This window comes from Phasianus colchicus, chromosome 1, assembly GCF_987193195.1.
Source record: "Phasianus colchicus chromosome 1, bPhaCol1.hap1.1, whole genome shotgun sequence".
NCBI lineage: Eukaryota > Metazoa > Chordata > Aves > Galliformes > Phasianidae > Phasianus > Phasianus colchicus.
Window position 1 is genome coordinate 52,179,836 of NC_143436.1, and position 13,213 is coordinate 52,193,048.

At 47.6% G+C, this 13,213-nt stretch overlaps 1 protein-coding gene across 6 annotated transcripts; it reads right to left on the bottom strand.

The window, feature by feature from the left end:
* Window positions 1-20: 20 nt before the first annotated feature.
* KCTD17 (potassium channel tetramerization domain containing 17) lies at window positions 21-8,159 on the bottom strand. Of its 6 annotated transcripts, none has more exons than XM_090142716.1 (7): window positions 7,687-8,159; window positions 7,020-7,128; window positions 5,212-5,303; window positions 4,106-4,201; window positions 3,653-3,778; window positions 2,414-2,454; window positions 21-1,374 (listed from the first exon to the last, which is right to left on the bottom strand). In XM_090142716.1, exons 1-7 carry the CDS (start codon window positions 7,906-7,908, stop codon window positions 1,353-1,355), a joined length of 708 nt encoding a protein of 235 aa, XP_089998842.1. In that variant the 5' UTR covers window positions 7,909-8,159; the 3' UTR covers window positions 21-1,352. The 6 variants fall into 6 exon arrangements, with proteins under 6 accessions (XP_089998842.1, XP_089998823.1, XP_089998848.1 ...); XM_090142697.1 differs by lacking the exon at window positions 2,414-2,454 and adding an exon at window positions 2,820-3,028 and having other exon boundaries at window positions 7,687-8,158; XM_090142722.1 differs by lacking the exon at window positions 2,414-2,454 and having other exon boundaries at window positions 7,687-8,158.
* Window positions 8,160-13,213: the final 5,054 nt, after the last annotated feature.

Sequence of the window (13,213 nt, forward strand, 5' to 3'; positions counted from 1 at the left end):
TGATTTATTATTGTCTACTATTTAGGATGAGAGCTGATGGACTGAAGTTGCACTAGGGAGGTTCAGGTTGGATATTTGGAAAAATTTCTTCCCAGAAAGAGTGGTGCTGCAGTGGCACAGGCTGCCCAGGGAGGTGGTGCAGTCACCGTCCCTGGAGGTGCTCCAGAACCGTGTGGATGTGGCACTGAGGGATGTGGTCAGTGGGCATGGTGGGGATGGGCTGGTGGCTGGACTAGATAATCTTAGTCCTCTTTTTCAACTTGTATGATTCTATGATTATTCTGTTACAAATTCGTTTGGGGTTTGAATCTTTTTGGCCAAACTTCAGTCCTGGCACTGGCAAACTAGTGCAAGTTTCCTGCCCTCCCTCCCAGCTATGTCCCAGACACAGCAGGGTCAACATGTCTTCAAGATAGGCAGTCTTCATTGTTACAGCTTAAGAGGGTGGATAGCGATTAGCAAACCTGCTCTGTAGCTCCACCTGCATGGGGATGCAGCACAAATGCAGCACGAGATATCCCTGCCCAGTAGGCAGGCTCAACTTCTGATGGCTCCAGGTGATCAATCCTTTTGTCCAGCCTCCCAACACCAAATGGCTACTACTCGAAATGAGAGGCAGCAAGGAGGAAGAAAGTGTGAGATTTATTTAGGAGCTACAACCTGGCATCTTCAGATGCAGCGGTGAAGTGAACCCCTGGCTCTCTGAGGCAGGGATGCTCCCGTCCTACCAGACCTTCTGTCTGATGCCAGCACATCCCCAACAGGTACTCAGGTAGCACACATCTGCCTCCACTCACCCATCCAATGTAGAGATATTTAGGGGGACAGGGAGTGAGACACCAGCAAGGTGACACCCAGCACAGGGACATTCCACCAGCAGTGTAGGTGGCCCAGAAAGAAAAAAAAAGAAAAGAAGAAAAAAAACAAGCAGCGTCCCTGCATTTGCCCTCTGGGCAAACGCCCAGACCAGTTGCCTGCAACTGTGAATGGACAAGGAGTGGTCCTACTGCAAATGCTAATACATCTGGGCTAGTACATATGGGCACCGGTGCTCAGGAAGGAAGCAAAGTTCTGCAGTGGTTGATTACTGATGTCCCCAGCAGGGGCCACTGTGACATTAAAGAAAGCCATTCTTCTAGGCAAAGGATAGGGCTCCAGCCCCTGCAGCTCTCTTTGGAGCATCTGCCCTCCTCCGGGCAGAGATGAGTTTGTAAAAGTCAACAGCTGAGTGTGGAGAGTGAAGGGGGCTGCGGGTGTCACTGCAGCACAAGGGTCTGCCATATGCTACCGTACAAAAATAAAGATATCAAGCAGAAATGAAAAGGCTGGAGTGCAGAGTCAGAATCACATCCTCAGGCCTCTGGCTTGTAACTGCTAGAGAAGGAGAGAGAGAGAGAGAAACCAAATCAAAGAGGGCAAGAAACAGAAAAAGGGAAAGAGCACATGACAGAGGAAACAAGATGGGAAGGGAAGGGAAGGGAAGGGAAGGGAAGGGAAGGGAAGGGAAGGGAAGGGAAGGGAAGGGAAGGGAAGGGAAGGGAAGGGAAGGGAAGGGAAGGGAAGGGGGAAGGGAAAAAGGGAAAAAGGGAAAAAGGGAAAAAGGGAAAAAGGGAAAAAGGGAAAAGGAAGGGAAGAGGATTGAGGGTGGGGTGAAAAGAGAAAAGTCTGTGATTAACACACACTGCCTTTTGAGAGAATAACACTCAGGTCCCATAGCCACGAACAAGGAGGCTCTTGAACACGGGAAGTGAGAAATGCCATCCAGCTAACAAGTGCCCCCCATTAGGATGGAAAGTGGCACTGAGCACCACCAGTTCAACAAGAAATCTGTTTTCCAGCTAGAGAGAGGGGTCCTCCTGTGAAAGCTTTCTTTGTTCAGCCGCAGATGGGCAGCCTGTCTCAGTAGGAGGCAGAGCAGAGGCCCCTTTCAAGCACAGCTGTAGAAACATCTGGAGCAGGGACCGACAGCTTCCAGTACACCTTCACCACCCTCTGGCACTGGAATGTCAAGGGAAGCATGAGCAGGGCAGGGCAAAGGAGCTGCAAGAATGGATGGCAATCAGAAGTGATGTGGCATGCATGGCAGGCAGCCACCCGGCAGGCATTCCCCTGTGCCATCCTTGCCTGCTTTGCATTCTTCCCCATTCTTCCCTGCCCTCCTCCTTACTCCTGATTGCACTTTCCCTGCTGCTTCCAGAGCCTCCAGTCCAGAGCTGTAAGAACAGCTTGGCTCTGTGAAGGCACATGTATGATGAGAATCAGAAAAGCCACCTTAGAAATGACTCAACCTCCCCCTGCTTTTCCCCGTCCCCAAGTTCTACAAACCAGGACTTTATCCACAAGAGGGAAGGATGTGAGTCACTCATGCAGAGCTCAAACTGGCAGGATCTGAGAGTGCATATAGGTAACATACCTGCAGAGTAGGAAAAGTGAGGAGCAGAGAGAGATGGGGCCCTGAGGAGGGAACAAACAGAATCTTGGGTTTGGAAGGGGAGACGGGAACCAGGTCTGCTGGAAGAAGGCTGCGAGGGGCAAAGAGAGCAGAGGGGAGAATGCTGGAGGCTGGGGAATGGGGTAGGGTGTCCCAGGCAGGTGACAGTGCAGAGATGGAGATGGAGGGGAGGAGGAAGGAGTGTCCAGTACGTGGACAGTCTGCAAATAAAAATATAAATAAACCAAACAGTTAAAAACACAAAGCAGCAGCCAAGGTAACAACACCTCCCTATGAGCTTTATCTCCAGATAGACTCCTGCTCCCTGGGAGGACGTCCCCTCCACCCCACACCTAGTTCTTTCCTGCTGCTAGCTGTGAGTTCTCACCAGAAAGGTGGATGAATCTATGCCTGGGGGTTAGTCTATTTTTTTCCTCAAGGATTTGCTGCACCTTTCTCTTCTGCTTCTGCCTCTGCCTCCTCCTCCATCTCCTGCTCTTCTTCCTCCACGTTCTCCTCTGCGCTCTGCAGGCCAGCATGCAGGACAAAGGGAAGAAAGAGTGGAGACACTTGCCAGATGAGCCATGGAAGTTCTTGCTGATACACAAGTGCATAAAGCAATGGTCATGATGCTGAAATAGAAAGGGACCTTTCCCCACAGCCAAGACAGTTCTGGGTCAGGAGGCAAAGAGACTTTTCTTATACAGAAACATATAAGGGTTGTTCTTACAAGTGTTGTGATCCCTCTGCCCAACAGTTTCCATCAGTTTCTAGTGCTCCTTCTTGTATCTAGGTGTCTACATGATGTCATGCAACACCACATTTTCCTGTCCTTCCCTTCAAAGGGGAGAAAGTGACCTCCTGTCACGTAGATGTGACTCAACAAAGAATGAGAATGCTGCAGAAACCTTGGCAAAATCACACAGCATGGTCATGAGGAGGTATGAGGAGGATTTTAGAGAAGCATGAGAAGTGCCAGGATCACTTGATAAAGCTATTTGGCACACACAGCCAGGCATCACCACTTGAACACACACATTCCTTGTTTTGGGCCATTGGTATAATGTCGTGGTGTGATGTCATAAAGCCCCTGTATATCACCACCTATTTCACTGCTGAGTTCTCCACGGTCACAGTGGAGAGAAGAAAGGAAGAGGGGGTGAACTAGAGCAAACTGTTTCATAAGCAATAAGAGAAAGGCCATAGTGAAGTTGGTCTCACCTTGGCTTTGTGGCTGGACTCAGAGCTCAGACCACTGGGAGAGTTGCACAGTTCCTTGGAGACCACACACAGGAACTCTGTCTGATCCTCATTCCCGTAGTTGTAACACGAGCCAATGTTCACAAGCTGGAGAAGACAAAAACAATGATAACAAACATGTTACTGCAAACTTCCACTTCACCTAGGGAGTAAAGGATCCTGCCACACAGCAGGACTCCAGCCCCTGCCCCCAGGCCTTATAACTAAGCCGAGCAAGTGCAGAAAACAGGGAATGTCCTCTAAGCTTCAAGAGAAGAGGTGAGAGACGGTAGGTGTGACAGCACCATCAACAACTGACCCAATCTTCTCAGATAGGGAAGATACCTTGCCTGGGGGCTGTGTGGTATTCCATACAGCCATCCATCTGTGTTCCAAAAGACAACTCCTCACCCTCCTCCTCTATCCTCCCCATACCTGCTCAAAGCGCCATCCATCAGACATAGTGGAAACCATTTGAGTGAGCTCCTCTTCCTGGCACTGTAGCACACGGTAGACATGTTTAGGAGGCACCTGACAGAAAAAAATTGCAGACAGGGATGTTGACAGAGGTCAAATACTAAAGACCACTGCCCATCTGCAGAAGGAAGAGGTAGCACCCCTTCTTTACAGAACTATCCTCACCATATCCAAGATTCAAGATGGGGTGGAAAGTACAACCAAGCCTTGTACTGTGCTGCTTTGGGGAGCAAAAATGGTGCTATCACTTTTGAAGAAAAGGAACTGAGCTGAGGGCTTTATGCAATGTCCTCAGAAGACAGTGGACTCTTTCCTACAGGGAGTTTGCATTTGTCATTACAAAGTCATTTATGCAAATGCCACAAATATTGATGGGGTTTTGCAAGCACAAAGTGATTGCATTGCTGGAGGCTTACGTCCTAAGGCAGACATGATGAAAAGTGAGATATCAGTCAAGATTCCCAGAAGGCAGTTTTGAAAAGGTTATTAGCCAAGACAAGGTGTGATTGTGCCATGAGATTGATTTCTTGTGCTTCATTTTCTGCATTTCTCTTCTACAGACATTTCTTCACTTGTTCCCTTCAGGTTTCTCTAGAAGTATCCCTACATTCTTCACTGTGACTACACTCTCAGGACTCTCCATACCAGAGTACTTCTTCCCACATCACCACAAACACAGAATCATAGAATCACTGAATCATAGAATGGCCTGGGTTGAAAGGGACCATATTGAACATCTAGTTTCAACCCCCCTGCTGTGTGCAGGGTTGCCAACCACAGCAACTAGCAGGCTTCTTCTAGAAGCCAATTTTGTTTCAGAGGCTACATCCAGCACTACTTCTGGAGCTGCAAAACAAATGTGGAACTTGTTTATTGTGACTAAATTGGTGTTAGCCTGTCCCCAAGCAAGATTTTGCTAAACACAGATTAGCACATAAACTCTAATTAGTTGCTTCTTTCCACTCCCTGCTGCCTCTCCCACATCTGCTCTCCCTTTAGATTTCATTCTCCCTTTTAGCATTTCCTCCTTCCTCACTATCTTTGTTTGCCATTTCCCACCATACCTGCGTCACTGTGTAGTCCTTCTCCTCCAGTCGATCCTTAATTATCCGGATTAAAGGGCCAATGTTATAGAACTCTGCTTCTTCCAGGACCCCTAAGAAAGAATGACACAAAAACCACGAAGTTAACAGCCATATTGTTTTGCAAGCCAAAAAGAACCAATTCTATGTACATTTCCCAAGGTTATGTCCCTTGGATGAAATGATACCTAAGCTTTATGCAGAATTTTAACAAGTTCCTGTTGCTTGAAACCTTTACTGCAGAGAATTGAACACTGGCCCTCTTGTGTTGTGTTCTACTGCTCATCCCAATTTCTTTATGCTATCTACCATTACAGAAACAGTGAAGGCTGGTGCCAAGGTCTGCTAATATATTCTCAAGGAAGTGGAGGATTTCCCTGAGAGTCCAAAACCGACTTTTAGATTACAGGCCAAGGAGATCCATGCTCTCAGTGACCGCTAGTTATCACTTTGTTCAAGCCCTCTTTGGAAGGTAGAGAACCACAATTTGTTCTGGTTTGTCCAGAGAAAAAAAATTCCATCCTTCCCCCTGGACCTGTTAGAGTTGCATCTCCATATGACTTCAATATTTTGTTCATCACAGAGCAGGCAGATAGAGAACTGTTTTGATTTTTCTGCATTGTGTCTGCATCCTTCACCTCTCCTGAGATCCTCCTGCTTGCTAACAAGCCATCAGGGAAAGGGAGGTGGGTTCTCAGTGGGTCATTGAGGGGAAGGAGGCCAGGAACCAACATTCATGTGTACCCAGATCAGCGTACAGACAATGCTGGTGGGGTTTTGATCCTTCTCTACCTGAGAACTCAGATCCACTCAGAGTCTCCCATTCAGCCACGAACCTTCTAACGGGTTGGTTTCATGCTAGCCTGTCTGTGTCAGGAGCAAAAGGCAACAGATCAGCTGTGAACAGAACAAGACTCCTGTTTATGTTTCAGATCTGGTGTTAAAAGCCTTGGCTGAACTCTGTCTGACCGGAGGGTAACAATCAGTGATAAGTAAGGAACATCTCTGAATCATGTTTATTACAACTCTACTATTTCTTAGATATTTTTTTTTTTTGCATTGTAACTCATAAAATGATTCTGAATAAAACACTCCTTGGTAAAAATATGTAAGAGAGGCAAGAAGGCTAATGAACCTGCAGCAACTGTGCTTGGCAAGGGCTGGACAGCACAGCCTGTCTTTGAAATTGGCTGCTTGTTAGTCTCTAACATCCAAAAAATAATGAGGCATTGGGGATTGCTGGCTTGTAACACCATGATGATGTTACTGAGTTATCCTATTGGACTCTGTCAACATCAAATGAGGAATTGGTTTGTTTGGCTTGTTCCACTGGAATTGCTGCAGTCCACAGCCCATCAGAGCGCTATTAGCATACATTACATGTCACTGATTAATTATGGGGTTTATTATAGTCAGTTAGTCTGTTTGGTCTTCTGGGTTTTCACTCCTAATTAGAAACACTGTCATTAACACAAACCTCAGTCACAAAGCCTGGTTAAAAGTGTATCAGGAACAGGTAATAAAACAGTTTATCGAGGATGGGAGACTTGTCTGCTTCCATCTCAGTGACACTTCTGCTCAACTAACAGCCATAAGAACTCAATACATGCAGGATGCCTTCTCCACCTGCTCCATTCCCACTTAGTGAAGGAAACATGCTTTCCAAGAGCTGCAAGGATGACCTTCTCAAATCTCCCACACCAATCTTCATGACAAGGAAGTCAACTACAAATCCTACTGTTCTGCTCCAGCAGTGGTTAAATGGGAAGCTTCTGAGCTCCAAGACTCACCCTCTTCAGCCATATCTTTATCCAGGACCAGCTTCCCATGACGGAGGAAATTCAGGATGGGTCCAAAGTAAGTAGGGTCCCGGTCTATAAGGTATGCACCAGTCTCATCCTAGCAACAAGAGGTAGACCATGAGGTGAAAAAATGTGGGGCATCTTGGCCTGCACCCATCTGCAATTCACACTCCTGAGATATGCTATATCTCTATAAGATAACTTCACTCAGATTTTAACTCCTGCATTATTATGCTCAGAATGTCCATCTCAGCATGGACCAATCCAGCTAAGAAAGCCAAAAAAACCTGACCTGAGGCTCCTGCAACTATGTGTACAGGCCCAGTGTGAGGGAGCAGAGACCCCTCACAGGGAAAAAGGTTGAGGCAGGCAGCTACATCTGGGAGGTACCCCCAGGGCATCTGGGGTGATGGAGCAGCAGGGGTGGAGGGGACATGGCCTTGCTTTTCCCCATGTGGGGAAATTAGATGCTGGGCTACAACACAGCCAGGCAGTAACAGGGAAGATAAAATTCTTTCTGGGATAGCGGAGAAGGTGAAGGTATTATTCTCTGGGTTACTCCTACAGCTGTTGGGGTCTGGCTCCAGCCCTATAGCCCTGCAGCCCTCCCCGTGCTCAGAGGGGCATGGTGCAGGAGGCAATGCAGCTGCCTTACCCGGTCCGACTGCAGCTCCTCGCCCTGGCACAAGCGACACAGGAAAGATTTCTGCTCCCGGCACAGGGTCTGCCTGGTGGTAAGGAAGACGGTACCCCCCACATTGAGCCTCACCCACTTGGCCTGGGCATCAATGGGGGGTGGGTCCCAGCTGCAGCGCAGCCCCACAGCACCCTTCATCTCTTCCCCGCCCTCCATCCACATCCTCATCCCCCCTGGCATGCAGGGACTGCCGCAGGTGCTGCCTGCTAGGGAATGCTGGGATCTGTAGTTTGTCTGCTCTCCTTCCGTAGCAGCCGTGTTTCCCTTAAGGGCAAGGATCCTCCCTGCGTCTGCCCAGGGAGACCCCAGGGGGAGAAAGATGCCCTGTGCTGCAGTTATTAGGGGTGGGAAAACCACAGTCTCAATGCTCCCTGGCTTTTCCTCCGTTTCAGTTTTCACTAACCAAGAGCTGGCCAGCACTGAAAGTATGGGGTGTGATGCAAAATTCCTCAGCAATTACTTCCATGTACACCCTCCCCGGCTCATGAAAAGGTTCTGGGAACTGTAGTTTCAGAGACATGCATAAAAGGGTGCTGGGAACTGTAGTTTTTCCAGCCTGCCGTCTCCACAAAAGGGGATGCTGTAATACGTAACACTACAGCTAGTCATTTGCTTGCTTTGAGTCATGGATCTTGCAGGCAGGCATCCCTGGAGTCAGAAAGAAGATCTCTGATTTCTGGCAGTCAGCAGATTAAGCCCATCAGCACTGCCCTCCACAGCTTTCCCTTCAGGAGATACATTACCCCAGGCTCACAGCACTGTGCTGCATCAGTTGCCACGCTGTTCTTGCTGCAAAGTGTGCAGACAGTTGTCTTCCTGCTAACATATGTAGGGACTCTTCTGGGAACAGTATCTTGGATCTGCATGAAGTGCTGGCAGGAGGGCAGGAATAATTTTTCTTCTGACTTAGAAGAGTCGCTGATTCAGCTAATGCTCCCCTTCCTCCTCCCCCTTGATATGGTCCTACTGTCACAAACCATTCCACAGACCACTGACTATTTCCCAGCTCTGATGCTGTCTTGGCTGCAGAGAGTTCAGATTTTAACCCTGCTCTGCATGGATCTTTACCTCTGCCCCAGGCATACCACATGCAGATACCGATGTGCCAATTGCTCCTTGCTGAGCACAGCCCTGCCTCTGCCACTCCTCTTGCCAAGTCAAGCATGCAGCTTGGCAGTTCATACCCACGGGACTGTTAAAATGCACTCCATGGCATGGACATGACCTGAATGAGTTCTTTCTTCAGCAGCTCCGCTTTTCCCTCTCCCTCTTAAACACAATAGTGCTTGCCAGCAGCTCAGGCACACTGGGGATGGAAAGAAAAGGCTGATGTTTCACCTGAATGTGGCCCAAAGTTTTCCTTCACCTGAAGCAACTCTGTGGCTCCTTCTTGCCAGGGCAATGCAGCACTGCAGGAACACCACTGTGCCCTGCAGACACTTTCTTCTTTCACCTACATCTTGGGTCTTCTGAGGTGGGGGTTACTGGGGGGGGGGGAAAGAGTGGAAAAATAAAAAGATCATGTTTTACTCATTACACACATTTCTTGTCTTTTCTTCATTCTCTCTTTTCTTTTGCTTAAAAATCACTCCCTTTTATCATCACAGAACATGAGTGTAGTGTCACCCTTCCCCAAATTACCCAGAATTCTCTTGACAAAGATGGTATAACTGTACTTTGCTCCTTCTGTGGAGGAATGCAAAGGGGAGGGGGGAAAGAGAGGGTAACAAGGAAAAGGTTTTGAAATTGCTGACCTCCAACTAATCTAAGCACAGGAACAAATCAGCTGCTGCAGGGTGTAAAATCAAATAACTTTGGATCTCCTTTAATTTATATCAAGATCTTGTCAGCTCTGTAGTGACCATTAATAGAGAGAGGTTAATTTTATTTTATTTTCTTTTTGCGTTGAGCAGGTCCATTAATAAATTAGTCCCCAGCCCCTGGGCCACTCTCCACTGAGCAGCAGAAGACATCAAGGATGCTCAGACTGTCACCAACCTGAGCTGAAGCACCAGTACAACACAAGTACAGACAGTACAACACAACCCTGGGCTGTGAGACTGTTTCCTTCCTACCTCTGGCTCTGAGTCGAGCCATGGCATATCTAAGAGCTCTGCATTATATTCTGGTGTGTTAGGAACATGAGATCCTGTCAGCTCTGGCCACAGCTGCAACAGAGACAGAGAAGGAGGACCGTGGCTCCCTGATATGAATGCAGCAGTAGAAGGTGGCAGCCTACTGCCCCTTATCTTCCCCTCCCAGAAATCTGCCCTGCCTTTATTTTGTTCCTTTTTCTATTAAGGGTTCAGCTTGCCTCCCTTTCCTCCAAGCCTGTTTCACAGTCCCTCAGTCTCTCTCTCTCCATTTTAGATCCAATCCCTTGTTTTTGCTGCCTTCCTCTCCAACCTCTCCCATGCCAATGCTGCTCATGGGTCAGGGATGGCCTGTATTCAGAGCACACCTTCTTCCACCAATGCTAGTTGCCATTTGTAGCCAACACTTGCTCACCCCAGGGCAATGGGGTGAAAGGCAAGTAGCTCAATCTGAAGTAGTAACATGTAAGTATGAAAAGAGGTCAAGATACAACAACCCCATCCCTTGTTTTCTTCCATACACAGTATGAGCTTTACTGTAACTCCCTCAGGCCAGGGAGTTTCTTGTTGTAAGTGAAAATCTCTTTTAGGAAGAAGACAGTCCAGGGTGAGTTACCAGCTGAAATGCTATAATGAGTAGTTGGGGTGGGCTACATAAGAGCCTGATTTGCACATCATCACTGGATATAGTTCCAAGCTGCCCTTCTTAAGGTCCATTAAAATTAAGCAATAGAACAGAGGAGAAATAAATTCAAATAATAAATGCCTGTTCTTCCTGCTTTGATGTTAACTACATACAAGACATTTGCACAGAGTCAGAGACAACAGCAAGCAAGAGCTTATAGAGAGCAACATGAGTATGCAATGCCATACAGCCCCACTGAACACAAAGCTGATCACAGGGACAGGTCCAATTGCCCAGACAGACCAGGAGCAGGGAAAGCTGGGCAGCAACTGTATAGATAGGTAGTGGACCTGAACAAGCACAAAGGTAAAAAGGGGAAAGGGTAAACTGAGAGATTCTTTGCTCAGCAGCCAGCATACCTGCTGTTAAAAGCTGCAGAAAGCTGCCGACACTGCAGCATTCAGTACACATACATCACAGCCTGAAGAGTCCAGCTGGGTACATTGCATGCAATGCATCACTGAATCTGTGGAGTTGCTCTTAGGAGCTGTTGAGTTTTGGAGCATCGGTGGGAGAAGGAATCACTGTGTGTCAGCATAGGCAGTGTCACCACTCAGGCAGACTGCAAATACATCTGGGTTTCAACCTGCACGATCATTTAGTTAATGAACACGCTGTGGCATGAGGCACTGGAGAAGAAACCATCTTTTCTCTTCTCTGTGGTAGAGGGCAAGTAACACTGATATTTGCCATTAAGCCCACAGCAAATTGGGCAAAGTAAAATCCCTACATGGGACATGCTGATGAGAGGAAGACAGTTCACTTGTAACCAGCAGAGATCAGTTTGACTGCCAGCTGAGCCAGGCATGTTGGACCAGGAAGAGAAAGATTCCATAGCATGCAGGTGAGCTGATCTTTTTCCAGTTCCTGTGAGCAATGTACCTGTGTACAGAATAGTGAGTAAATAACACCTAGTTGCGTGCTAGGACCAGAAGAGATGGGAAGGCCAAGACAAACCTCTACAGGTAACAGTGATTACTATTGCTCATGCAGTGGTCGTTAGTGGGAAGAAACAGTGATGTGGGAAGAGACAGTGGTGCTGCTTTGAGATTTGGGAAAGTCTGTGGGGGAACAAATGGCCCACAGGGAAGTTAAGTGTGAAATAATACAGCAGGATTTCACAGAAGCAGGGAAGGAAGAAGGTGGCAGGGGAGAAAGAAGATAGGTGAGGAACGTGAGAATGTAGGATTGTTGTTAGAGAACTGTTCGTGCTTAATCCCTATAAAAGGTGGAGCTGTGTTGCAAATGTGTGATGAAATGAGCAGGAGGTACATGTGAGGGACACAGTCATGTTCCTGGAAGGTGAGAAGAAACTCTATATGTGACAGAATGACTGGCACTAGAACTGGGGAAAAGGGATTGAGAGGGAACTACAGGGACAGCAGGGTATATTATATGGCCACACCTGTGGTCAAAACATGAGCTAAACACAATGATGTGGAATTGTAGGAGGAGAGCAATATCCATTCTTTGGCATTTTGAAGTTAAATGCAGATGATAACCAGCCATGAGTGGTATTGCCCTGTGGTAAGTATTGGGGCTGGCCCTGTTGAAGAGCTTTATTGTCTATCTGGGCAAGGCAACTGAGTGCACCCTCAGTGAGTTTGCAGATGGCCCTACAGAGAACTGGATAGGCTGGATCAATGGACAGAGGCCAATTGTATGAAATTCAGCAAGACTAAGTGCCAGGTCCTGCACTTTGATCACAACAACATCATGCAACATTACAGGACTGGAGCAGAGTGAGTACAAAGCTGATTGGAGATAAAGGATCTGAGGTTACTAGTCAACAGCCATCTGAATGTGAGCTAGCAGTGTGCCCAGATGGCATAGAAGACCAATGGCATCGCAGCTTGTATCAGAAATAGTGCAGTCAGCAGGAGCAGGGAGGTGACTGTCCCTCTGTATTTGGCACTGGTGAAACTGTACCTCAAGTACTGTGTTCAGTTTAGAGCCGTTCCATACAAGAAACACATTGAGGCCCTGGAGCGTGTCCAGAGAAGGGCAATGGAGCTGTGAGAGGATTGGAGCACAAGTCTGATGGAGAGTAGCTGAGGGAGCTGGCATTATTCAGTCTGGAGAAGAGGAGAATCAGCTTATCACTCTCATGATCTGAAAGGAAGTTATAGCAAGGTGGAGGTTGGCCTCTTCTCCAAGGTAAGAGTAATAGGATGAGAGGGAATGGTCTTAAAGCTGTGACAGGAGAGGTTAAGGTTGGATATTAAGAAAAATTTCTTCTCTGAAAAAGTGGTGCTGTACTGGCACAGGCTGCCCAGGGAGGTAGTAGAGTCACTGTCCCTGGAGGTCTTCCAAAACTTGTGGATGTGGCACTGAGGGACATGACTAGTGGGCATGGTGGGGAAGGGATGGCAGTTGGACTAGATAATGTTAGTGGTCTTTTCCAAACTTAATGATTCTGTGGTTCTATGATTTTCCTTTCCCACTGAATTCAGATCCATGTGTGGACCTATGAGGCAGCTGCAGTGCTTCCTCTCCCTCTCCATTGCTACTGCTTCACATAATGCACACACTGCTACATTGCTAGGTGCAGAGCAGATCCAAGCCATTGCCACCATGGTCATCCCTATAGGGCTCAAAGCTGAGCTGTGCCCTGAAAGAGGCACGAGGTTATTCATTGACCAGACTGTTTGTTCACAAGTCCCAGACTGCTTTTACTGTCTGTAAAAGCATTACAGATAATAAAATA

What these genes read in the sequence shown, in the direction of transcription:
- KCTD17 (XM_090142697.1), bottom strand. Translation starts at nt 7,908, where the DNA reads ATGCCAGGGGGGATGAGGATGTGGATGGAGGGCGGGGAAGAGATGAAG. An exon ending in AGGAGCTGCAGTCGGACCGG is followed by an intron (nt 7,129 to 7,686) that starts GTAAGGCAGCTG and finishes TCTTGTTGCTAG; the next exon opens with GATGAGACTGGTGCATACCT. An exon ending in AGGACTACACAGTGACGCAG is followed by an intron (nt 4,202 to 5,211) that starts GTATGGTGGGAA and finishes TTTTTCTGTCAG; the next exon opens with GTGCCTCCTAAACATGTCTA.